The sequence below is a fragment of the Diprion similis genome, chromosome 14, assembly GCF_021155765.1.
Source record: "Diprion similis isolate iyDipSimi1 chromosome 14, iyDipSimi1.1, whole genome shotgun sequence".
Lineage (NCBI taxonomy): Eukaryota > Metazoa > Arthropoda > Insecta > Hymenoptera > Diprionidae > Diprion > Diprion similis.
Genome location: NC_060118.1, coordinates 12,654,801 through 12,681,471, shown reverse-complemented (window position 1 = coordinate 12,681,471; position 26,671 = coordinate 12,654,801). Strand labels below are relative to the sequence as shown.

The 26,671-nt window shown below is 41.9% G+C and overlaps 1 protein-coding gene across 14 annotated transcripts; it reads right to left on the bottom strand.

Moving 5' to 3' along the window:
* Nucleotides 1-609: 609 nt before the first annotated feature.
* LOC124415082 (protein capicua homolog) lies at nt 610-25,961 on the bottom strand. Of its 14 annotated transcripts, none has more exons than XM_046896364.1 (22): nt 25,840-25,961; nt 13,241-13,528; nt 12,169-12,654; nt 11,267-11,843; nt 10,916-11,182; nt 10,522-10,633; nt 10,033-10,236; nt 9,803-9,918; nt 8,704-9,710; nt 7,803-8,028; nt 7,074-7,154; nt 6,033-6,331; nt 5,361-5,798; nt 4,956-5,268; nt 4,531-4,853; nt 4,188-4,416; nt 3,584-3,790; nt 3,176-3,451; nt 2,896-3,103; nt 2,536-2,747; nt 1,947-2,432; nt 610-1,773 (listed from the first exon to the last, which is right to left on the bottom strand). In XM_046896364.1, exons 2-22 carry the CDS (start codon nt 13,319-13,321, stop codon nt 1,700-1,702), a joined length of 6,222 nt encoding a protein of 2,073 aa, XP_046752320.1. In that variant the 5' UTR covers nt 13,322-13,528; nt 25,840-25,961; the 3' UTR covers nt 610-1,699. The 14 variants fall into 14 exon arrangements, with proteins under 14 accessions (XP_046752320.1, XP_046752318.1, XP_046752327.1 ...); XM_046896362.1 differs by lacking the exon at nt 25,840-25,961 and adding an exon at nt 23,640-23,765; XM_046896371.1 differs by lacking the exon at nt 25,840-25,961 and adding an exon at nt 23,323-23,546 and having other exon boundaries at nt 610-1,787.
* Between the last annotated feature and the right edge of the window lie 710 nt (nt 25,962-26,671).

The following is a 26,671-nucleotide window of genomic DNA, read 5'->3' as shown; positions in this document are numbered from 1 at the left end:
AAAAAGAAAAGAAAAATTGACCATTTTTTAAAAACACCTATAAAATACGTATAAATACGTTGAACCTTAGCAAAGCCTTTTAAAAATAGTCGATAAGTACTTTCAATAATATTGGAAACATTTTTTTTTCTTTTTTTCTTTAAATTACATATTAATACAATCTATGTTTATTAGCTATCGGGCAATGAAATTGATTAACCGTTAATATAACAAGGGAATTGAACGTCACCCGCGTTTCCCCTAGATGTCGTCGCTACCACGCAATGGCACCGAGTTGTCTTTACTATGTCCTTTCAAAATTAATAGAATAATTCAACGAATTGTCACCAAGGTTTAACACGAACGAAAAATCGCTTCTACCATTACAATGATTCGTCATCACGCAACATCCCAAGCGAGAGACGCATTATACTATTATTTACACTTATATCATATAAAACACATTCTTGTTGATTGCGTTATCTAGATTTTGTGCAAATATTTTAATACATATATAACTATATATATACATATAGATATTTATATATAGATATATATATATATATATTTATATAGACTTTGTTCATGAGTTTTCGTGTATCGTTTTTTTTTTTTTTTTTCAATATATATCAATATATATATATATATATATATATAGTGTATATATATGTATAAAATGTAAATCTAAATTCTATAGACTGACTTAATAGCGATAACGTTTCATTAAAACGGATCCCCGCATTTAACCACCGGATCACGTTTTTTAATGTTTTTTTTCTTTTATCATAAGTTTTTCTCCCGTAACATTATTATTATTATTAATATTATTATTATTAACATTGGCATAGGCCTCGTCCGATTCGCCCCGCATCAAATACTACATAACTACAAGAATCAGCTACGCGTCCTCTGAATTATGCCATGCTTATAATTCGGCTACGGGTACAAATCACAGTTGCAAGTAACAATATAAATTTGATCAGATATATAGGATTCGAGCGTTACCCAAGGGGTCATATACATGTATCAATTTTTTTTTAACTCTAAATCACATACCACGTGCTTAAAACTGTCGAAGTTTTATAATACGTTTTTTTTTTCTTTCTTTCCTTTCTTTCCTCTCCTCTGATATATTTCAGAGATATTGCAGTAATTTTATAAATTTATGAAACAACGAATCCTAATTTTGTTAAATAAAGATTCAAGCCAACAAAGTTCATCGACAAATTATTGCACAAGCATTCGTAAAGATATAATAATAAGAAAAACGAGACAAGCCAGTTTTCCGGTACAGATATACCACTTGGTATGCAGAAAACTAAAAACATCCTTTCGACAGGAGCTTGATGTAATATTATTTAATTAAACCACGTAGCCGATCGATGTAAGACATCCCCGCCCGTATTCAATATCAATAACGATTGTGTGTCCACGCTAACGGGAGAGAGTAGCACTCGAGTCTCACGAATACGTTTTGCTCGGAGAAGGAACTTCGAAGAAATATGAAAAAAAAAATATAACAAAAAAAAAAGTAAAAAAAAAGATTTAAAAAAAAAATTTTAATTTCTTCTCCCATCCTGGTTAATTGTTTCACAGAGACTACACGGTGCAGACTTTGCGATTATTTTGTTCTTCCAACAACGACGTGCTCATAACATTATGAGGTGGATGCGCTGCGGGGCGAGGGGGTACGCTTTGTATCACAGTTGGCGCGTGGGGGCTAGCTGCCGCTGGTACTGCCGACCGGCAGCGAATGAGGAGCACCCATCGACGTTGGGGGGGCAGTAAGAGGTCCTGCGAAGGTCAATAATTAAACATTGAAAAGGGTAGTAAGAGCAAAAGAAACTAGTGAGCAAAGAGACAGCCACTGATTTGCACGTTAAGGGTACTGCAGAGGTTCAAAATTTTTAAAGTTTGCGCGACTTTGATTGTTCATAACAATGGTACAAGTGGATATAACTGCCTACCGTTAACCCCGGGTGAGGAATCTGACACTGGTAACGGGCTGACCAAACTGCTGGCGCTCATGGGCGTTGTCGCATTGGCCTTTAATTTTTGACGAACTTCCCTTATTTTCAGTTGAAGACTCGCTTTGGTAGGAAATATGTCGGCATGGTTTGCCTGAAATGAAGAAGTCGCCTGCGTCGTCGGGAAGTAACCCTGTTCCTGAAACAACTGCATAACGAGCTTCCGTCGCTGCTCCAGTACCTTCCTGTGACCTCGCTCGTTTTCACCTCTGCTTGCACCGGCTGTCGCACCGCCAACCCCACCACTAGGAGTCTTCGGAGTTCGTGGTGAGTTCGGATCAACGTCACCGCTTGGATCGGTGCTCGTTCTAAACGCTTCTATGTTGAAGTCGGGACCGAAAAACTGATTCCCTGTCAATTTTACACTGCTCGTCGACTTAGGGGTGACTGACATCGATATGTCTGACTCCATATCATCCTCATTCACTGTTAATTAACATGACAAAAGAAATAAAGTTATAATTATACTTTCAAGTAGGTAATACTCCTGTAATTTTTTCTCCACAACATTTTCAAACATAGTACTTACAACTGGGTCTATGAGGTCCCTGCACAGATTTCTTACGATAATCCTGCATGGATGAAGATAGGTTAGACTGATGTAGTCCCGGTGTAACAGAAACATGGGGTGATGCACCTGTTCCACTGTTAATGCCGATGGCGCTCGGACTCTGGATTTCCTCTGGCTTGAATTCTGGCAACGATGAAAATTTCTCTTGGAAGTTAACTTGCTCCAGAACCCTAGAAATATTATACATATGTGATTTGATCAATTTCTCTTCACAGCTAATTGTTCCGTGTTTTGTGTTAGGACTGAAAACAGTGTAGAGGTTTTACAATTTTTCTTTCTTTCTTTCTTTCTTTTTTATTACGATCCAAGTAGACATACAATTGCCTGTACCTGTCCATGCCGTCCTCGACGTTCTTCTTGAAGAAAGAACCTTTCTTCGTCGATGGTGACGACGCAGCCAGAGGCTCGATATTGGAATTTTGTTGCAGCTGATCGAAGTTCTGGACAGAATTTGAAGGCTGCCGATTATCGGAATTCTGAGACGTCGGAGGCCCATGATCTCCCGCATTTGATGTGGGAGGCATTGCTGTTAAGAGTATACTATAAATATTCGTCATTTACATAAATAGGTTGTTTTATCATCTCGTATATTACTTACCCATTGATTGTCTCCTCTGAAGCGGAGCCCGACCAAGTTGCGCCGGCGTTGGAGCAAGCATAAATGGAGCTTTATTTGTCCCTGTATCAACATTGTTCAAAGCGCCAATACCTCTTGGCTCTTCCATTGCAAAAGATTTATTCGACGAATGATCGTTGTTATGTGGCGTGTGCGGAGTATGCGGTGTTGAAGGTTGCTTGTGACTGTCACCAGGTACCGGAAGATGAATATTAACCGTGTCTTTCCTTTCTTGATCCAATTTCAGGGCGTTTACTGCTTCAACAGAAATTAATCATTATTCTTCAACAACGGTTCAAACTTTTGTTCACCCATAAGAAAAAAAAAAGATTTTAGTAATACACGATAAAATTGCACAGTGGTTTCCGGTTTTTTTAATTGCAGACTTACCGTAAAACTGAGCATGATTCACAGCAGGTTGATTATCATTTTGCTCAATTTCAGCAAGCCGTGTAACCGAGTGACCGATTCCTTTATAACTTGGTGTACCAGGACTTGGAGTTGACGTTGGATAGGATTTGCTCACAATAACGCTATGAGTTTCCACTTTACCGCTGGCTACTAAGTTCTGAACAGATATACTTCGGCCACTGGCATCTAAAAGAAAAGAGTAAACGCGAAAATGAGAAGAAAAATAATAAGAAAAAAAAATTCTGGCATTCTTCGCCCGCTGAGTCATTGGACGAGCTCCTTAAAATAAAGTAGCCAAAGTACATCGATATAGCTGGAAATGTCAAGTACCAGAGCCAAAGAATACGAATTTATGGTGACAAAAAGAGTACAATAAAATAGAGGCGTCAACTAGTTTTTATTTTCAGAGGGCAATGTACCTTGAGTTTCGTTCTAAAATAGAATGAATACAAATAAGAAACAAAGCTTTACTGCGTTGTACGGTACTTGAAGTGATTTAAACACACCAAGCTATTAATTCAAACTCCGTACACGTTAAAAGTGCATATTAGTGACGTGTCCAATAATAATTATAAACACATACCTGAAACAGGGATCTGAAAGTGACCAAACATTCTAGGGTGAGGCGATGCCTGTACAAGATACTGAGACCCTTGCTGGGGCTTTGAACCTGAAATGACCTCATTGTTGACTACCGTAAGGGTGAGTTGGGGTTGGTAACCAGCACTGGAAGTTGGCAGATGATGCATAGAGTTTGTTGACTGTATCCCTTGTTGTTCTTTAAGAAGCGTCATCATGGGTCTGACCTGTAACTGCCATCATCAAGAAGGGCACCGTGAAATAACATGTAGATTGCTCGAATCTACCAAACTCTCGTAACCCGAGAAAAGAAAATACGAAAAATAGATAATCAACTATTGACTCACCGAATGTGAAACGATGGGTGAAGGAGGAAATTTCGGCAAAGTTCGCCCGTTTTCGTTGTGAATATTACCAACGAGATTACTGACACTATACTGCGTGCTGTATTGTTGCTCGATGTTTTTAACCGGCTCCGGTTTAACAACTTTTGGGGATACAGGCATAGTTATAAACGCACCGCCCTTAGGCTGGAAACCCGATACTCCGGTTGGATTAACAGGGCTGTGGTAAGGGTACGTTGTTGAAAGGACCGAAACAGTGCCACCTTTGTCCATGGATGCATGATGGTATTTTGTCGTAGTCTCCATGCCGGTCGATGGTAGTCGGGCTGTTACAAAATATATGATCAAATTGCAATCACCACTTTGGTGCGTCGTTAATGAATATTGTTAATTAAGAGTGGAACAAATATGCCAGATCTGAAATTTACCTTTGATAGGTTTAGGCCTGCACGTTATATCCATCTTAGTATCCTGTCCGTCGCGTTTTTGACCACTAATAGGCGAATATCTCGACTGTGTGAAATTTTTATTCTCCAAATCTTCGTCCTGCCCCTCATTGTCACTGTCGGTTAATTTATCCTTGCACTTCAAGTCTATTTCCGGTTGTGGATCTTCGCATATGACCATTTGATCGTCGTCCGATACGTTACCATCCTCCTCTTGTTTCATATCGGATTCGGAGTTTTCAAGTTGCAGTGGAATTTCGGAAACACGACGAGAATCTCGCGCGTGACCACTGATCTAAAAACCAAATATGTTTTGGAATTATGTAATGCAAAAACAGACCAACTATTTTGTAAGAAAGACTGGAGGCAAGTATTAAACAAACTTACCTCGATATTCGGAGATTCGAATATGCTAGGTGCGAGTGCCGAGGGTTCGTCAACTGTTCGCGGGGTTAAAGGCACGTCATCAGAGGGTGGTCCCATATCTGTTTCCTCTCCGGTGCTATTCAGTTTCCCTCGTGGTTCAGCACCCTTGAATCCGGTAGTCGATGATTTCCGCCTATCTTTACTGCACCACTTCCAGTCTGGATGGGCTTTGAAATGCGCCTCCTTTACTTCTGAAGCAAGTTCGTGGTACTTCTGTTTCTCTTCGGGTTTCAAGGCATACCACCATTCGCCAAGAATTTTCGATACTGTTCTATTATCTTGATTGGGATGCCGTAGATGTACCAACGCTCGGTGACGTTTTGAAAATATCATAAAAGCATTCATTGGTCGTCGTATACGGTCCTTGGCCTGTAACATCGGTGGTTTTTTCACAGTTTGCTACAAAAAATGTAGCAAACAGAAAACATGTCATTTCTTCTCGATGCTAAAAAAACACTTCCACATTGACGAACACATTATATCAACAATCAATCAAGGGATCAATCAATGGTCATACAATCAGTAGAATGAAGGTACGGCGTGTTATTGCAAAAAAAAATTGTCTTCTGGATCACATAGATGATGAAATAGGAAAAATCCTCCGAGTTGAAATAAAAGAGAAATGAAACTCACTTTAAGTGGACTTTGCGGATCTTTGGTGTGCAGCGCACTGAGTGATTGACTTCGACGTTTGTTAATGCTGCTCTCTACTTCAGCTGGCGTTGTCGGTTCCGTCTCAAAAACATCGTCGTCATCTTCCTCTGCCGGAGTAATGGGTTCAGGACCAGCCCCAGGACCATGCCCACTCCCATCGTCGCTAGGATTGTTGTTTGTACCCATCGGAATCGGAGGTGCACTCAACGGAGGGCTGAGGGCTGATGGCGGCGGACTGACCTCTGGCTGGTCCAACACTATCGTCTGCCAGGAAAAAGCTGGAATGAAATTATTTGGTTAGTTGTGATGAATGTGGTTAGTAACAGCATGGGAGTAGCAGTGAAATTAGATGGGATCCTTTTGAAGAATATCATTTTTAGATTATGACAAAAAACAGAAAGAAGTGCTGCTGAACCCCTAGATATTACAATGAGTTAATGCGAGGTGTGAAATCAAACTAAGAGATGTTAGAAGGCGAACAATCATTGCGCAATATTTGTTTGTCGAATCGATACTTGAAAAAAATAAATCCAAACAATCGTCAGATCAGCTGAGATGTTCAATTGATAACTGTGCAGAAAACCTATGTTCGCACATTGTTCGAATACAACATCCATAGTTTAAATTTGAAAACTGGTTAGTACGGAACCTCTTGACCCTATATATATAAGCAACATCAAACACCATAGTGGCAGAAATCAATGAAAATGCGGCGAAGTGTGGTTAGAAGATGAGACAGAAGCAGAGTTAGGTCAAAACCATGTCACTGTTTTTGAATAATGGCAGTTACTATGACTATCGATTTAATATCAATCAAACTTAGGAAGAATACGAAAAAAATCTATGAAGTAAAATTTTACCATCTGTACGCAATTTTACAAGACAATTAGATGTCTAAATGCTGCTTGTATGATTATATAAAATCGCAATTCCAGCCACCAAGTAATACCATTATTCGAAATGTAGTTAGAACAAGAGAGAAGTCGAACGATGATCGCATTCGCTTTCTGGGGTTCAAACCTTTTTTCCGTTTGGACACAGCGTTGGTGACAAGTTGCGGGGGTTGGGGCTGATATGCGGGAGAAACATCGCGGCTTCCATCTGTGAAATTCTTTTCACTTAGTCATGAACTCTCGGAATTTATTCAATCCATCGATTATATTCAATACAATTTGGACGTGATTTTTTTTTTCTTCCCTATGATATTTGAAAATAAATTGACCACTTTGGGGCTGACAGCACGATCAGTAATAAAGTTACCGGTAAAATACAAGTTGATGAAGCTTTTCATGATGATGCAATTTTTCTAATTCAAGTCACAATATTCCGTGTATTCTGTCGAAAGTGGGTAAGTAGAGAATATTTCATGTATAGGACATACAAAGACGGTAGTTTTATCACTTTTTTTTACAAACACTTAAAGCGTTTCATCTCCATTAATAACGAATGGTGTTCATGTCCATAAAATCTAAGATAAGTTATTGCAACACTCTAGTACATTGTCTGAACTATTGATGATTCATTGTATACGATGATATAATAAAATGCAAATATTTTACAATAGTAATAATTGTTTCCAACCTAAAGCATAAGTTTCGCTGAGAAGAGAAAAAAAAAACACGAATTAACAGAAACTGAAGTTCGCAAACAGAGTTGATCAATTCTAGTTTAAAAAATTACGAAAAATTAACTGGAAAGAATTATCGATAAGGCAGCGTATAGAGAATAAAGGTTTTATGTTACACTCACATAGAACTCCATTGTTCTTTTGATTATTATCTTCTCGTGGCGGTTGGATTTTCGCCATTGGAGTCAAGTGACTTGGTTGAACAATGACGGGTTGAAAAACGCTGGTTGGTGGTGCCGAGTCATTGATGGTTGTCGTAGCAGACATTACAATGGTTGCCGGTGTCGACAAAGTCCGCTGGGAGTCCGCGTGAGACGAAAGATGAAGCGGAAGGGTTACCTTGCTGATCTGAAAAAAAGAGTACATTTTGTAGCTTGCTAGATACAAAAATCCATTTTTTTTCAACAAAATCCATATTATTATATAAACGTGATCCAAATGATTTTATAAAGGCGGAGTTATTACACGCGACGCGCTCTCACAATTTTTTGGAATAAACTGCTAACTACAGATGACATTTCTAAGATTTCAGTTCATATTATTAGTACATGTGTACCTGCACTCGTGCGGCTGATCCTTTGAACGAAAGAAGGAAGGGAGACGTCCTACGCCTCTTACGGGGTCGATAAACTTTTATCTTTATAAGCATTTAACAACGTACGTCCCCCGACCATCTCGCCAGCCTTCGCTGTCCGTGTCTCCACAATTTAATTTAAAGTCTTCTCCCCCCCTTCTTTCCTCCCAGGTCTCATCCGTGGTTCACCTAATCCAAAATTGTCCTTGACATTACCGAGTAAAATAAAATCAAAGAATTCACTCGCAAAGAGGGGAAAAAAGAAGAAAGAAAAAAAAATCCAATTCGACAAAACAACATCCCCAAAAATTATTATGCTTGTGGATAGAGGCCAGTACATGTTCATAAACATCCCACCGTGTGACAAAGTTTTAGATCACAGAAAATATCGTGCCAAATCGCGCGTACATCGAACCAAAATTATTATCAACAACACTGATCACACTCACCTGCTGGAGAGCAGACATTTTTTCAACGTGGACGGACTGAGCGGCTGGTGACTGGGGGGGTTGACACTGTGTTTGATGTAGGGGTGGTAATTGTCCCAAATGATTAATCATCGTTTGCCTATACTTGTCGTCTTGATTACTAACCAAAAGTCCACTAGACAACGGCGGTGCTTCCATAGTAGTGCTTTTTATCACATACTTTTTCTCATGTTGAGGCATTAAATACATTGTCTGAGTCTGGGTCAAAGGTTGAGCATAGTCAACGGGTTGATCCTGAGGTTTATGAATCATGGTTAGATTCTGCCCCGGTGGTGCCGAAAGTGGAATATGGGGTGAGTGGGGTGGTTTCAATAGCTGATTGTTAGATTGCGTCATTTCCGAATGGTTCGAAAAACCGTTGTTGGAAGTCAGAGCATGCTGCAATATTATGCTTTGTTGCTGCTGATGCTGCTGTTGTTGCTGCTGATGTTGATGTTGTTGCTGTTGCTGTTGTTGCTGCTGCTGCTGCTGCTGTTGTTGCTGCTGCTGTTGTTGCTGCTGCTGCTGTTGCTGTTGCTGCTGCTGCTGTTGTTGCTGTTGCTGTTGCTGTTGCTGAGCCAATGAAGTAACAACCGACGGATGTCTTTGAGGCGGACTTTGATCGGGCCATGTAGGGATGGTCAAACTCTGGCTTGCTAATAATCTACTAACGGGTGAAATCCGGATCACACTTGCGCCGATGCTTGCTGGTGTTCCTTGGCCTGGTCTCCCGGTCGGCCTGACTAGCTCTGGTCTTATTACGGGCTGCTGATACTGACCCAAGAAATTCACTTGGGTAGGGGAATGCTTCCACTTGGCACCAGGCGATATTATGGGGGGAGGGTGATGCGCCGGACTCGATATTGGCATGAAAACGTTCTGATTCAGACCCAACAACGGAACGGGACTCTGATTTATACACGGCGACACAGAGGACTGTCCCGTAGGTGAAAAGGCCGGGGTTGCTGATCGCGAGCTCCCTAGTGATACTGAAAGGAGAAATGTCGTTAGAGTTTATTTCATTCGTTCACTTTTTCACACCTATAAATTATTGTAATCGATAAGAAGAAGAGGAGCTTACCCAGCATGTTAGCAGCCTCAGTTTCCTCTTGGTCAAAACGTCCGGCTATTCTTCTGTCTCCGTAGTTCGGAGACGTGTCGGAATCCCGTGAAGTTTCTTCCCCGTCCATTTTGCCCCTGGAAAATCGATACAAAAATGGAATGAGAAATACACAGCCAGTATTGTCCTGAAATTGAGTAGGTTTTTGAAACAAAATGTTAATGCGACAAAATAAAATCGTGGCTTCTTACCCGGTAAATGTGCTAGTGCCCCTGAATCCTGAACCCTTCAGACTAAGGTGGCGAGAGCAATATCCTCTCCGCTGACTCTCTTTTGAGCATCCTTCTTTGCTGCAAAGTCTGCGCCATTGTTTACCGTTGAATTTTTTCCGGATTCCACTAGACGTCGCTACTACGTCACCCTTTTTGTATTTGTGTGGCGTTGCCGCCTGAGATCTGTTGATAGTATATCGTAAATCGATTGTTGACTAGATACATTGTGTTTCAAGGAAATTCTTCAAAGATAATTAAAGCTATCCAAGACATAACTCGTCTATTACACCGGTCGACACGATTTTTGGGTTTGGCTTATGAATGTTAAATTTTGATTCCTTCTACGTTACTGATGAAGGGAAAAGTAGTTTTTTTTTCATCAAAGTTTGCTTCATCAGGATTTATGCATTAAAACAGAAACCCAGAAAACGAAAGTTTTTTTGTCGACCAGTTATTTGTTTCACTTGCCTGGGTGTGGCCGCCTGGGAACGAGGAGTTATACTACGTTGCTCAACAAGGCTGCTCGTACTTCCACGGCTTTGCATACTGCTCCTTTTACTGCTTCCTGACAATTTTGCATCTGTCAGTTAAATACGAATAAAATTATTTCCTACGCTGCCCTATCTTGAGCTTAATTTAAAAGCTGATCCAATTAAAACATTCTTGAAAAATTATGTTTACTGCCTCTGGCTGGTTGAATCATAATTTTACACACACAACGCTTTCTAAAACATATACGATCCCAGAAATATTTACACAGGAAAACAATATCCCTACAACTCAAAGAACTAAAAATAGTAGAGGGAATATGAAACGCCTTGCTATACTCGACATAAAAAAAAAACATAATATGATAATTTACCTGCATCGGAAGGAAACCTTATATCCTCTCTGCCCAAGTCGTCGTCGCTTTCCAAATCCTCGTACATTCTGCTTCCATTGCTTATGTTCAAAGTGTTGTTTCCTGATTGGATGGAAGTCGGCAACTCCAATAAGGGGCTCGTTGCTCTGTTTCTATAGTACGCATTTCCGTCGTTGTGAGCAATATGTGAAGCATGTGACGAAGCATGATGAAGTTGTAAGACTGGTACCGATGGAGGTGCCTCCAATGAGTTTCGATAGCCGCAATCTGACGAAATAAATTACTGATATTATTGATGATAAGATTCCGAGGTGTGAAAATTTTCGCGTAAAAAAAAATTCGTTATCTTACCGACTACTTGTGCCCTTGGTGGATCGACGGTCTCTAGGCCTTCAAGTTCATCCCACCATGGAGGTTGAACGAGCCTTAAATCGGCACGTTTAACAACGAATTCGCAGCTCTGATCATCGTCGGCAGGTATCTTGACGACAAAACTAATTGGATTTGATATTATCTCACAAACAGTACCCTTCACAAAAACACTGGTCAATGTTTCGGCGTGACTGTTAGACGTGGTAGGATATCTAATGCAAACGTTCGCATCAACAGTCACTTGGCTAACCGACGGACTCGAATCCTTGATGACATCGTACTTTCCTATTCCCAGCACATCCTCGTACTTAACTAGTTTACTCTCACCGTCAAACTTGACGTATATATCACCATGACTCGCGCTGTTTATAACCCCTGGGTAATAATGTGAGTCCCTTAAAGCTAGCACTTTGTGCTCCCGCCACTCACTCAGGTCTATCGCTACCGTTGCCGGTGCTACCTGTAACCGAGGACGAGACCGCGGTGGTTCTTCACGACACGAATAATCCACCGCTGTGCTCTGTGGTGGCGCTACAACTGCTTGCGTCGGTTGTACCTGAAAATAGATTCGAGTGTGATCTCAAGTAAAAATTTAATTCGAACCTTTTTCTTCTCAAGTATAAATTGGTAACTTTTATATATTACTGTCCGAATCGATCAATATTCAGTTTGATCCACACATTTTTACCTTCTTCTATCGATTATACCAACGTCAGTATAAAAAGTAACCATTCACATGCTCAGGAAATCTTGAAGATACTTTCAAAACAAGTATTGCAACACAAAATAGAATTACAAAACGAAACTACATCAAACTTAAAATTGTTAGACACGTTTCTCTCGTTACACACATAAGTATGTATGATATTTTTTTGTCTTACCTGATAATATTCGGGTTGATGTTGTTGTTGTTGTTGTTGCTGTTGCTGATGCTGATGCTGCGGCAGCGGCGGTGGTGGCTGGTGCGGAGGAGATGGAAGTAGAGGTGGATGTTGAATGTTTTGCGGTTGATTTATAGAGGTTGTACTGATACCCCGTAATCCGGTAACAACAACATCGCCGCCAACGTTGCTGGTAACATTGCTGGTAGCGTTGTTAGTTTTATTCATATCCTCAAGAGCCGACAAATCGAATTTACGTTTTTTCGGTAACTTTTTAGCGCTTATGGTCGGGTCGGAGGGATCCTTGTGCGGGGGCGGCGGAGGCGGGGGTGGCTGCTCAACGACGAATTTATCCTCCGAGGATTGCCCGCCGCCGCCCCCGCCAGCACCTCCCCCGTACTGGCCCACAACTCCAAGGGAATCCCGCTTCTCGTGCATCTCAGGATGAGTCGCGGTCAACATTTCCCCTGCAGGATCGGCCAGACGCTGCTCTAAATTGTTTTTTAACAATGAAAAAATATATCATTTTATCATACGGAATAAAACGGATAGTATTATTGTATTGGGAGCGGTGTTGAAGTTCCGGATTTGAAAAGTTCCTAAAACGTCTAAAGAGGGGGGGCATCGATTAATCACGTGATGTCTTTCTAATCAACTGTAGATTGATCCCTCCCCTTTCAAACCGCAATATTGCAATTGAATTTGATATGAAATAAATTTATAAATATACTCGGTGTCTTTAGAAAAAGTATTACCCGAGAACCCCGAGATTTTTTCCACGAAATAATTCATAATTAGTCGTCTTCGCAACTTTCCAAATTCGGCATTTCAAAACCGCCCCTGATATTGAAATATAAAAGGGCGTAAAAGTGTTCAGGTATTTGTAAAAACGTAATTCCCTGACAATTCCCTCATTCCATAATTTTCATCAATGCTGGACACCCTGCAGATACGATAGATAGATAGATAGATAAATCGAGAGAGAGTGAGAGAAAGAGAGGTAAATAGATAGACGGGAGTGACATGGGGGGGGGGGGGGGGGGGGGGACAATAAGGGTGGGTCATCACTTACAGTCGACACGTGTGAGAGGGGGCTGCGGGCCGGAGTGCGGCGATTGAGAGGTAGGCGTTCGGTGGCAACGGCTGGGTGCATACCTTAGCACCCGGGTATCGGGGACCGGATGCGTCGAGTCCGGGCTCTCTGGTCTCCGTCTTTGGCGCAGCAGAGTGGTCGTTCCCTCACCCAGCTCCAGTTCTCCTTCCCAGCTCCAGCTCCCATGCATCCTATACTCGAATTCTCTCGTCTCGCTTGTACTGCAGTCTCTTTTGTTCCTATCTATCCTATCTTCTAATGATTGCCCTGTAATGAAAAAAAATTTCAGAGGTTATTACTTTCGAGGGTTGTTATATGATATGTATATTCGAATTTTTTACCATGAAAATATCTTTCAAGATGATGAAAAACAAATTGATATTGATATGATTAAAAAGTGCCTCATCGCGATTTTTGATTTATCATTTAAATAACATGGGAAATTGGTTTTTTTTTTTTTTTTTTTTTTTCTTTCGTTTAATATAGATTTTTCCCTTTTAATTATATTAATATCAAGATCTTAAACTTTCACAGAATTTGTTTTTCATTATCTTGAAGGATATTATAAATTTTTGTTTTTTTTTGCCCACAGCCGAGTAAGAATTTATCCCGTTTTAACTATTCTTCGAGTTTCATACGCACGTATCCCACATTCAAACACATAACTTAAATATATAATATACGTATATGTTTCTATATACCAAATGAATTTGATATCTTCGTGATCACTGTCGTCGACCGCTGTAATTACAAAGTTGAGGAATTCCTTCAAGAAACCTGCTATCACACCAGCAGGAAAAAACTTTGTCCTCAACTATACATATATTCTCGTGATTGTCTGCGTGTGTTTAAAACGTATATATAAGATATATGTATACGTTTGTACGATTGAAATGGTTACACACTTTGCACGGTGTGTTATAATAACCACTATGCGGTTGTTGGGTGATATTAAAAAAAAAAGACAAGAGAGTAAGAATTTACATGATGTAAAGATAACTGGAAATACATTACAAGATATACATTGTATGCATAAATATATATATATATATATATACACAAACACAGCGCAGTTTTAAAAGAATAAGAAAAATAAATATAACGTAATAATATAAATGAATAAATTATTTCAATTAACGGAAAACTGAAAACGAATATCGTGTTAATTGCAAAAGCAATGCGCAGGAAGTATAACGGTGTGCACAACACATGTGCAATGTATAAATTATATGCAATAATGTTGTGTGTGCTCCTCCTCCTCCCCCTCCTCCCTCCTTGTGCGAGGTAGCCTTTCATCTTTTCGCAATATTTGATTCGCAGTTGGTGCTCTGATGCGTGTCTCTCGTATACATATGTACACATATGCATGCATGTATGTATATATAACAAGTGTATACACGGCTTTTCGAATTTAAATTCTAACCGATTGTGAAGTGAAGTAAAAAAAAAAAAAAAAAAAATTTGCACTACGTCCGCCGATATAGATACTTTCCACACACACACATACACAAACTAACGAAACGAACACACACGTACCATGCAAAACTAATTATGGATGACTAAACGCATCGCTGCACCTTGCCCTTTTACTACCACTACTACTACTACTACTACTACCTATGAAGGGACGTCGGCGTCCCCGATCGTCAAAGAATTTCGAGGCAAGGTGAATCGATTGTGTCGAAGGCGAATGAGAATAGAGAGGAGAGAAATTTTGCAAGAATAAACAGGTAAAATAGTAAAATAGTTTACACCTTCAGTATATATATATGTTATACGTATTCTCAGAAATATTGTTGGTATAATGAATACAATACAACTGTATAAATTTTATTTATTTACAACAGGATGGATATAGGTGTGTATATATATATATATTATATATATGTATATGGGGGTTCGGGGTGTCGTTTTCAGCTCGTACAATGCGTTAAAAGTCGATGGCGGTGACGCGCAAGGAGAAGGGCAGGCAGGCAAGGGGCGATTACTCGAAAGGCATAGTTGTCAAGGATAATATAATAATAGAGACCCGCTGCTGGTTTGTTCCTTGTTGGAAAGCACGCCCTTTTAACGGCAGTCTCTAAACTTTCTTTAACAACTTGTAACCGATACCTGAGCCCATCCTTGGTTCTCGTATAGTATACTAGAGTCACGGGGCTTACACACCATTCAACGAAAGTATAAAGGGTCTTTCTCTTTCTATTTCTATTGCTATTATTATTACTATTTCTCTTTCCTTTTCTACCGCTTGTACTTTCCCGTGACGGAGTTGAAGTTCCGAATTTGAAATTATTCGGTGGGCGAAACTTGAAGTGAGAAGCTTAAACTTTGAAGATAGGAAAAATTTTCGAATGCTTGAAAACTGGACAGTTCAAAGTTCCGAAATACAAGATTCCGATAATTCAAAATTATGATAGAAAAATATTTACGAAAAGTTAAGTTTCGATGGAGTAAAATTTCGAAGTTAAAATAAAATACTCGTACAGCGTAGTTTACTCAAGAAGTGGGCGTAAAAAATGAGAAAAATCCAAAATCAGAATGACGTAAGATTCCAAAAATAAAAATATGAAAAATCCAAAGCATAGAAAGATCAAAGCTGAACAGAAAATCTTTGATCATTCGAAACCTTGACGTTTCAAAATTTTCAAATTTTTAACGCCGCGGAGTTACGCCCTTCCAGAATTTTTCTCTTTCGAAACTTTGACCGTCAAGTTTTCTCGTTTCTTCAAAGTTTCATTTCTCTGCTTCAAATCTAACCACCAAATAATCCGGAATCAGTCGCTTTCGAATCTTGTCAAATTCGAAATTTCAACTCTCCGTCTCACGAAGAAAATCACGTTAAATATTACTTTACATCATACGTACAAGTAAAAGTACGTATTAGTATAATATAGACATTCTACATATCCATATATATATATATATATATATACATACATACAATATACATATATATATAATACTTCCACCCGCGAATATTCTACACTTTCAACTTTGTCGCCGGGGGGTCGTCAGGGAATATCTCGGTACACAGAACAATGGGGACTCAGGCTTGCGAACCGCTGGAAACATAGAAGAAAGAAAGGAAGGAAGGAACGATCGCCGCCTTCCCTCTTCCTCCTCCTCCTCCTTCTCCTCCTTCTCCTCTGCTAAGCCTAACTACTCTCTTGCTGTACTACGGCATAAATCAGCTGCAGGTAGAGGAAAAGACTCCATTCGGTGTACACGTTGATGGGACAGATGTAGGAGGATGAGGGAAAAGGAGGGGGCGGAGGGGGAGTAAGTAAGTAGATAGCTAAGTGTACACGCCGTTTCACTACCGTATCTGCATCACTGCGTGCGTACAACAACGTAATACGATAAATGAATGTATTATACACGCTGGTGCACGCATAGCGCGCGGAAAACGTTCTCTTTCAAGCCGCTGCATCATCGTCATCATCATCATCATTATTATTATTATTATCATCTAACTACACTACACTACCGAATAATAAATTGATTTTATTCTGAGAATTCTCAATTATTAATTTTTATTATTATTATTAATCTCTAGAATAAAAATCTTTAGAAATCGTATAGAAAACTAAATAATATATCTAAAATCGTATGTACATATATGTATCTGGATTAGACGCATTATGCGTTTCAGAGTGCAGTAAGAGAGAGAGAGAGAGAGAGAGAGTGTAAGTGAGGAAGTGAAAAACAAGAATGAGATATCGGTACATAATGTGTTGCAGTTTGATACCGCGATATGCGAAATATAGAGAGAGCTAGCGAGAGAGAGAGAAAGAGAATATCACGTAGAATGAGAATGAAGGGTGGGGGGATGTATATTCAGTTTTCATAATTTACGCTACGTGTATATACACGCCATGTGATATACAAACGATGTATAAAATTAGCCCCCCCCCCCCCCCCCCCCCCCACCTTTCTACTGCGCTATACTTGCGTTCCCGAGCGTACGATGAGTACGCAATGTTTCGTTGCATAAAAGTGAAATAAAAATACTTTGTCTTCCGGCTGCTACCGCCGCCTAACACTGGCGGAATAATATGTCGTACGTACGAGGTTGTTGCACATACGTATGTATGTACATACATGTATACATGTATGTAGGCATACATACTCTGGCTTTATAGATTACTGCATCGTTTTACGGTTATTGTATTATACACAAGTTATTTGTACAATTGATAGATAGATACTAGCGAAATGAATCAAAGAGATCGATTTGTTTATTTTTTTTTTCAACTTTTATTGCACACTTACGCGTCGTCGACTATCTTCTTTCTTTATTTCGATTCGATATGTATAGAGGACTGGTGCAACAAAAAAAAAAAAAAAAAAAAACAACAACAACAACAACAACAACAATTAATTAACGAGCGTTATTTCTCCCGTCCGTGTACATAATGTATAATAAACGCCAAACTTTCACGAATAAAATTTTTTCCTTAACACACTCCTTCGCGTTTCACGTGCAACTGATTAATTCAACTAACACACCAAACCGTGAGGTAACGAGAATGATGTTTTACCGGTAGAGTGTATATAACTAATGACGTACGTATTACAGCCACTCACATACCCTTAAAAAAACGAGGCTGTAACTAGTAGCCAAAAATATCAGAGCCAAACGTTCCAAAGCTCGTTCAAATAAAGTAGCTAAGACCGAAAATCAAAATTTTGCGTAATACCACAAACCTCAATACTTTTATAAAATTATGAGGATAAAATTCAACTGTATTTTTATATTTCCAAAAAATTTAACACATCTGTCTGCCGATTTTGGCTACTATCTTCAGCTTCATCCTGCATTGCGTCTATCTATCACAAGCAAACCCAAAACGATACTTCGCTGCTCATAATACGAATCCATTGGATCGATTGGCAAATATAAATCGTTTAAATGCGAACAAATGTCTAGTCAAACAAACTCTTAATACGTATGTACGTAGGTACAAACAAAGAAAATGAATCTGACGATCCTTCTCGGTCGCTGCTGCCTACCGCATTTGTCCCCCCCCCCCACCCCGGCCCCCGCGCAAATTCAATTCATCAATAGTATGAATAAATTTATACCAATGAAGATAATAATATCGTGTCGCATAGTGCAAATGGACGATAATGAGATGCAACAAAATGAAAAGTAGAAAAAAAAAGGAAAGTAAGAAAGAAAAAATGGAAAAGAAAAGAAAACAAAAACGGAGGTGAAAAATGAAAAAAGAGAGGAAGAGAGAGAGAGAGAGAGAGAGAGAGAAGACGAAACTTCAGCCAGATATAATCAGTGAGTCTAGACATTTGTGTGTGTGTGTGCACGCTTGTGTTTTGTAAAAACTTGTAGCCGGTCTATAGAGGCGGCGCAGGATAACCGCAGAAATCATCTCATATCAGTCTATTCCGGCAGGGAAACAGGCAGGCAACTAAGCAACAACAAAGTGTAAGTTGCTCGCTACATACATACATATACGTGCATGTGTTATACGTAGAGACCAAGGTTTACACACGTATAATACAGTTGTAGACAAAGATTGCACATAAATTTCCACGAGAGCATCTCGGATTTCCATATATATATGTTTATATATATATGTATATATATATATATATATCTTAAACTCCTTGCATATATTGTATATAAAAAGATTCTACGTCTCGTTTTTACTATAATACAAATACCCCGTGTATAGCGCAGCAAGAATCGACGACGACGACGACGACGACGACGACGACGACGACCAGCTGCGTTTACCGTCGGCCGTCCGTCGCGCCGACATATTACCTATGCCATGGATAAAGACGTACGTGCATAGTAGACACACACACAAACGTTAGTTTGCATGCATCCTTTTTTCAAACTACGCTTTACGCGTTTTTTCGCCTACTATTCTATCTCTCATGCGGCTGAACTGGCTGCCATAATTACGTGTAACACTATAATAATATGTCATATCGAACTGCCCATAGAGGATAATTATTATGAGCGTTACTTATTATCATCATCTTTCTTTCTTTCTTTCTCTCTCTCTTTCTTCGTTTCTTTTTCCATCTCCATATCCTCTCTCTCATTCTCTTTATCTCCTATACACGTACGTATGTACATTATACCTCACTTTAGTGACATAAAATATCTCCTCCCCGCATAACGCGTGACGAGCACAAAATCAACGACAATTATTCTAAAACTGAATACCAATTGCTGACGAAAAGTTTTAACAAATGTTAAATAATGGATATACTATAGCGAAAGAGAGAAATATTGTTTCGTATGTAGATACGTATTTCGTCGTCGTTGCTACAACACAACGATTCATGTGACATCTTTCAGAGTCGAGAATATACTGCATGTACAATACATATACACACATAAATGTGTATAATCAGGATTTCGTATCAACGTGACTACATAGGTATGACGAGAATCGATTCCTTCGACACATCATTACGGAAAACGATCATCAGCAAACGACCAGCTGTAACGAACAAGGTGAATACTACGAACGAACGAACGAACGAACGAACGTTGCAGGGCAACGATCAACAGTTGGCTTTATGCAAAACTATCGACACGGTTCATACAGGCACAGGTGTACGTATGCTTGTCGGAATTTCATTGTAAAGAAGAAGTAGAAAAGTAAAACAACAACAAACAAATTGGAAGGGGGAAGAGAAAAAGAAGAAAGAAGAAAAACAAGACACGAAGTAGTTGTTAAAAGAAAGTTATAATATCACACACTACGTGACACCTTCCTTTCATCTTTTTCATCTCACATTGAAGTTAGTTAATAACGTTAACGTAACGATCATACATTGGCGAGAAAAATGACCGTTCTGCAAGTTTATAACGAGACTATAAAGAAGTTAAATCTTGAAAATATGAATAAATTTTGGCGTATTATAATAATAACAGCATTTCAGGTATACTTTAAGTTGCAAAAGTTTTTCCGAAAACTAAATATCGTTACAATAACCATACTAACTTCAGCCAACTCATATAACGTGTAATCGTAACTATTCACGCTGATGAAGAACTGTCAAATATATATCGCGATTTAGTAATAAACCGTAACAAAACAAACCACGTTCACATCTCGAAATCTTAATTCCATAAAAGTCATTGAAAAAATTTAAGAAGATAGTTTATGATTTTTTTTTTGCATCAAAATATTTCCTTACATTAACGTTACCAACTACTTAAAATTCGTTCCTCTTCTTCGTCTTCTTCTTCTTCTTCTTCTTCTTCTCGTTTTACGTACAACACTCGGTGTGAAAGAAAAAAAAAAATGGATAAAAAAAAACACACACACAACACGTACAAGAGAAAAAAAAAAGAAGAAAAAGAAGAAAAGAAAAGAAAACGCCAGCAATAAGCAAATAAAACAAGGAAATTTTCACTGCGTTACGCACAGCGGTTTCCAGGATTGAAATTTCGTAATTTCAGTCATGAATTTGAAGGTTATATACTATTTAAAACAAGCAAGCTCAACACCGCAGCAGTTCCTTGCCCTCGAGTGAATAACTTGTCAGAGCTCGTGGCGCACGATGCACACACCACACAATTACGACCCATCTCTCTCTCTCTCTCTTTCTCTCTCTCTCTCAACTTTGATACTCCCGAGAGGGATTGGCACGCACAAAGCGAGTACAGCCTGCTATATAGCAGCGAGCCATTGAGCGAGCAGTTTTTTTCTTTTTCAAAACTATACAACAAGTATAAAAAAACAAAAAAGAAACGACAAGGACCAAGATGGTGTCTACAAGTCGTTGCGCGAGCATATTACACACATCGACAACGTTATGCGTTAATTTTGATCTGTAACACGTATACAATTAATATCCGATTAAAGGCAAGGGGATGAAGATTAGAAGATAAAACAGAACCATAGTAGAAGGAGGGGGGGGGGGAGGACATTGATGGAATTAGAAAAGTAGTGTATGATAATGTAAAGAGAAGAGAATACATACAGTGTATGTACCTACGTATGTACAAAGAAAGCAGCGTGTTCAAGAGAGACGAAACAGAGAGAGAGAGCGAGAGAGAAAGAGAGAGGCAGGTCGTGCGGCGTGAGTCTTGCTTGACAAGGAATAAAAATAATCCTTCGAATCCGGCGTGTAACCGTGTACCCCTGGGCCAAGGCAAGAAGAAGAACAAGAAGAAGAAGAACAAGAAGAGGAGGAGGACGGGTCGTCGCGGCACACCATCTTGACCGAGAAGGAGGAGGAGGAGGAGTAATAGAAAGAGAAGAGGGAAGTTGTGAGGAGGGAGGAGGGAGGATGAGGATGAGGAGAAGAGGGAAGGCGGTAGTAGGAGGAGGAGGAGGAGGTGGAGGTTGCAACAATACAATAAACCCCATTGTGAGCAGGCAACGCGATTCCACGGAACGAACGAATTTACATGTACATACAACTATGTATGTGGGGTAAGGATGTGTATACATGTGGCATCAGGAGTAGAGTAGGAGGCTACTACCGCATCACCACCACGAGAGAAGAGACAACCCAACCAACGACCCACGACTACGAGGGACTAAGAAGAGGAGTAACTCGCACACGGATCTAGTCTCCGTAAGTATAAGAAGAGGAATGAATGTGGTGTTGTATAGTATGAGGAAAAGAAGAGAGAAAAAAAAGAAAAAGTAAGTAAGAAAGAAAGAAAGAAAGAAAGAAAGAAAGAAAGAAAGGAAAAACGAACACGAGAAAAGTATACGTGTACGGAGAAGAGGGGAAAAGAGAGAGCAAGAGAGAGAGAGAGATACGCGTACATAGGTAGACGACGCAACGTGTATGTATATCCTTTATGCGGTGCACGTATGGTCGGCGTATAAATAGACGAGAGATAGTACACTAGAGTACGATATAGTACGGTGGTTGGTAAGAACCTGGGTATACATGGATGAAAACTCGATCCACACTCGATAATACACCATCATCATTGCGTACCCGCTAGCAGCAGCAGCAGCACCACCACCAACACCACATCACCATCACCATATCATCACGATCGCGTCGTGGTTGTCGCACTAACACTGCTCACTGGTCGCACGATCTTCTTACACACCAGTGTGTCGCTGTTTCACCTCAACTCTACAACTAAAACTACTAGATGCATCGTTATTCTGTTGCCACCAAGAGACACACGACGAGGAATAAGAGGAATAAGAGGAGCCGAAAACACGACGACGGTGAAGCAAAGAAACGTAGTATTTCTCGGGCTGCTCTCCCCCTCCGTCTCTTACTCCACCAGCACCCTCCTCCTCTTCCTCTTCTTCCTCCTCCTTCTCCTTCACCCGCCGCCAAAGCGACGGTAAATAAACAGAAGATACTTGGCGATATGTGTCTCCGCGGATGATTCCTGCCTTTACGTAGGTGCGTACCTGTATCGCAAATCGAAATCAGATAAGCCCCGATATTCGTAATAGCGCGCGAAGGATCCGGCAAGTCTCAAAGAGAGGAGGAGGCCCCCGGGACACTAGCCGCACCGGAATTCGCTTGGATTCGCGGCGGTGTATCGGTCGGTCGGTCGGTTCACGATTCCGTCGTTTGCTTGATCACGTCACTGGGCAACTCGCGCGCACATATATACGCACGCATGCACACGCGAATGATATACACGAATATATACGTGTGAATGTGTGTGCGTATGTATATGCGCGAGGCGCATACGTATCGGTATATGTATACGTCCAACGTATGCGGACACGAAGCACAGTGAGAGAGACACGCAACACACAGATAAACACACGTCCGCTAACCCAACGACTGACTCGCCTCCTCCTCCTCCTCACAGGCTTGCGCACCTACGAATACATGCACACGCGAGAAGGCGCGCGCGCGCGCACACACTGTTCCATCGTACTCCGTAATCCCGCGCCGTTGTGTATGAATGTATAATATCGCACACGAGTGCGGACGGAAACACGTACGTGCGAAACTCGCTACTACCGTGTGGGTTTATTATTTTTGGGTGTGGGAGTGAGTGTGTGATCGCGGGTTTGTGTGCGGTGGTGGCGGCTGCTCCTCACTCAACGCGGCGCTCGTTCGATTCACGCTATATTTACCGTAGTGGACAAGACGCGGAGCGAATAATTCCACCGAATAATCTTCCTCATCTTTCGTTCGCACTTCACTCACTTCATATCGCGCCGCGCGTACTGTCGTCGTCGTCGTCGTCGTCTCGCGTTTCTCCGGATATATATCGATGGTAAATATCGTTTCGATAAAGGCTCCTTCCGTCACCGTGCTTCGGAACAACTACTCCTGCTGCTGCTGCTGGTCGTGCCGTCGCTGTTGCTACAGCTCGTTCCTCCTTCTCGCGCTTGTTCGTTCGCTCGCTCCGCTCGGCGACGACGACGCACGTAGGTAGGTATTCTCTCACCTTCGTGGATACACGGCCAGCGACGGAATCGCTCGTGGTCGCTAGCTCGACTAAACTCGGTCCTCGGGGAGAGAGACTACCCAGTCGGTTGACGACGGCGGGCCTTCGGCTCGTCCCCCCCCCTCCTCTCCCGCCTCCCCGCCGCCGCCTTCTTTCCCCGCTAACGCCAGCGCCGCCGCCGACGCCGTCACAGCCGCGTACCATAGAACCGCGGCTTCTCTGCCTGCCGCGAGCTGATCGCTGCTGCTGCTTGCTGCTGCTGCTGTTGCTCCTTCTCTCAGCGACACGGCACACCGGCGCTCGAGCCGAATGTTGCCGAAGAATGCCGAGCCGGCCCGAAGCCCGCGAGTCGCGACAGTCGATGGGCATCGGGCAGCGCACACGCGCGCATGCAGGAGCTCACGCGTGTGTGCATGTGCATGGCCGACACACTTAGGCGCTAGGCACGCACACGTGCGTCTCATCTCTCTGCCCCGTGTTGAACCGTACTGTCCGAGAGACCCTCGAGGTTAGAGAGTATAAACTCTTTTACAGTCCTTCCTAGTCGCGCAGGTACACTACGCGTACGCGGGTTACAGGCGAGTTGTGCACGTTGCAACACACACGTTTATAACTCGTCATGGATACTACTCGCGTGTATACGTACGTACACACACGCGCAAACATACACACACACACGCACACACACACAACCAGCGCTGCATCAGCGAAGCAAGAATCTAACAGTGCGCTTGAATCTTCGTGGAAATGTTAAACGTGTGCGTATGTATGTGCGCTGACGCGAGTGGGTAGGTAGGCAGTGTCGTACTACCTACACCAGGCTGCACGTAATACACTATGCGTCTTCAGCTATAGGTTACACGTGAACAGTCGATCGTTATTATTAAAACCACGGGTCTGAGAAGCTGAAATAATAATTCTTTGTTTGAACGGAGAATGAACTCGGTCGAATGGCGCGGGGAATTATGTATGGAAGTTTTGCTCAATGAAAGAAACTTGGAATGGGCCGTAGCGTTTTAATTTTAAAACGGGGTATAAGGTATGCGGGATAAAAGATCTAGACCTAGAGAGGAGGGGGAGGGGGAGGGGAGGAAATGAAACAACAGTCGAGTATGTAAAAGGCAACAAACTGTTGAACAGGTGGATGCGAGCTGATCGTCGATTAATAAAGCGCGTCTGTGTTGCGTACCGCGTAGGTACAGCTTGTACGAGGCGTCGTCGTACGCGATGTTGAAAATGGAATTTGCAGCGATGCAACGGTACGCGGAGGTGGTGATCCCCGTTGCTGCGGAGGATAATAGGTACTCGTTCGGACACAATGTATTGCAAAAAGTAATTCAAGGTAGACGTTTTCGACATGCGTTCAGGACACACCGCATACCATGGATAGATTCTGAAAATATTTCATTCAACGCTCGGTGAGCAATGCCGTGTCGCGACGTCGTGTCGCGTGCCAAGCATTGACCGTAGAGACGTCTCGCATTAGTCTGTCAACTATTATACCTACCTACGGTGTCTATTAAAAGAATAGCCAGCCAGTTGGCCGGTCTTACTATTGCGCGCTATAGTAGGTGGTAGGTAGGTACGCATAGTTACGTCCGTACACGTCGCCTCGAGTACTCCGTATGTATCTACCTACATACATACATACCTATCTATGTAGTACATACGCGTGCTCGCGCGTGTGGATATGTATGCAGCGGCGTACGTAGAGACGCGCGGATAACCGGGCGATAGATATACCAACACGAGTGAGCGGAGAAGAGCAGCAGCGAGATGACCGGCCTGCGTACGAGGTACGAGTCACGAGTCACGGCGACGCGCACCCGGCACCCCTGCGTCTTCGGTCGTTCCGGGCCGGCGTCTCTGGCGGTGCGGCCCGGTTAGCAACAGATTTTACCTGTGTCAAGTCCTCGTCGTCGTCGTCGTCGTCGTTGTTGTCGATGCAGTCGAGTAGTCGTCGTCGTCGTCAGCGCCTTGGTTGTGTCGAACAAAGGTGATTGCGCGGGCGCTGCGTAGTTGCGGTAGTCCGACGCCGACGGCGCTGCGATCGCCTCAACAATTTACCATCGCGAGTGCGAATCTACATCGATCGATGGATCCACGGGCGTGCATAGCGACGACGGGGAATGGTCCGCGCGTCACTGGCCATCGCCGATCGTCGAATGTTTTATATTTTATTTCATAACTCGTAACTTACTTATCCACTGAATCACTAAAGGCGACGGTGTGCTGAGCTCGCTGGGGTTTTTCTCAGCTACGTTTCATCGTCGTCGGCGGGTGCTTCAGGCACGAGGTTGTTGTTCTTTCGTTCTTCGCGATATTTTCCTTCATCCCTTTTACTTCCTGCCTTCTCTCTCTCTCTCGCTCACGCAACAGACACGCGGATCGCTTATTCTTACTCTTTCTCTCCCGCGAATTACGCCGCGATAGGTTCTAGGCGGACAAAACTCTACTCCGCGAGATGAAAATCGAATTCGTTCTTCTCCGCGCGAGACGCCATATTTACAGAAACTCGCTCTGCCGCTGCCGGCAAGGAACGAATACTTACTCGCCGTGTCCCAACTCTAATGTCTGTCCGACCTATCCCAATTAGAGCAAACGTCCTTGAGGTGACTAACACCACATCCACACCACTGTGAAAGAGAGACGGCTTACCTCTCTGGAGGGAAAAAGGACGGAGCAACCACACGCGCGCGCTGCTGCCTCGGCCGAGCTACACGCCTCTCGGCCTCCTCGTCTCTGCATTCGTCTGTATTCCAATTCGACTGTCGCTGTGCCGCCGCACAAGCTCTTTCGTTCATTTGTGGTAGAACATGAATGTAAGCTGTGTATCTGACACGGCCGCCACAGAGACAGACTCCGGACGAGACTTGTTTCAACGTGCTTGCACGCGTCTCAATCTCAATTCCGAGGCGAAGACGGAAGAAGGTTATGCGAGGCTGTTTACCCAACACCGGCACCTGTGCACCACACGTCTTTTAAATCGTAGAGTCTGATAAAAGCTTGTATCGAGATTTCGTCACTCCAAG

What these genes read in the sequence shown, in the direction of transcription:
- LOC124415082 (XM_046896364.1), bottom strand. Translation starts at nt 13,321, where the DNA reads ATGCACCCAGCCGTTGCCACCGAACGCCTACCTCTCAATCGCCGCACT. An exon ending in TGTGTCCAAACGGAAAAAAG is followed by an intron (nt 6,332 to 7,073) that starts GTTTGAACCCCA and finishes ATTTCATTCCAG; the next exon opens with CTTTTTCCTGGCAGACGATA. An exon ending in ATGGACAGGTACAGGCAATT is followed by an intron (nt 2,748 to 2,895) that starts GTATGTCTACTT and finishes TAATATTTCTAG; the next exon opens with GGTTCTGGAGCAAGTTAACT.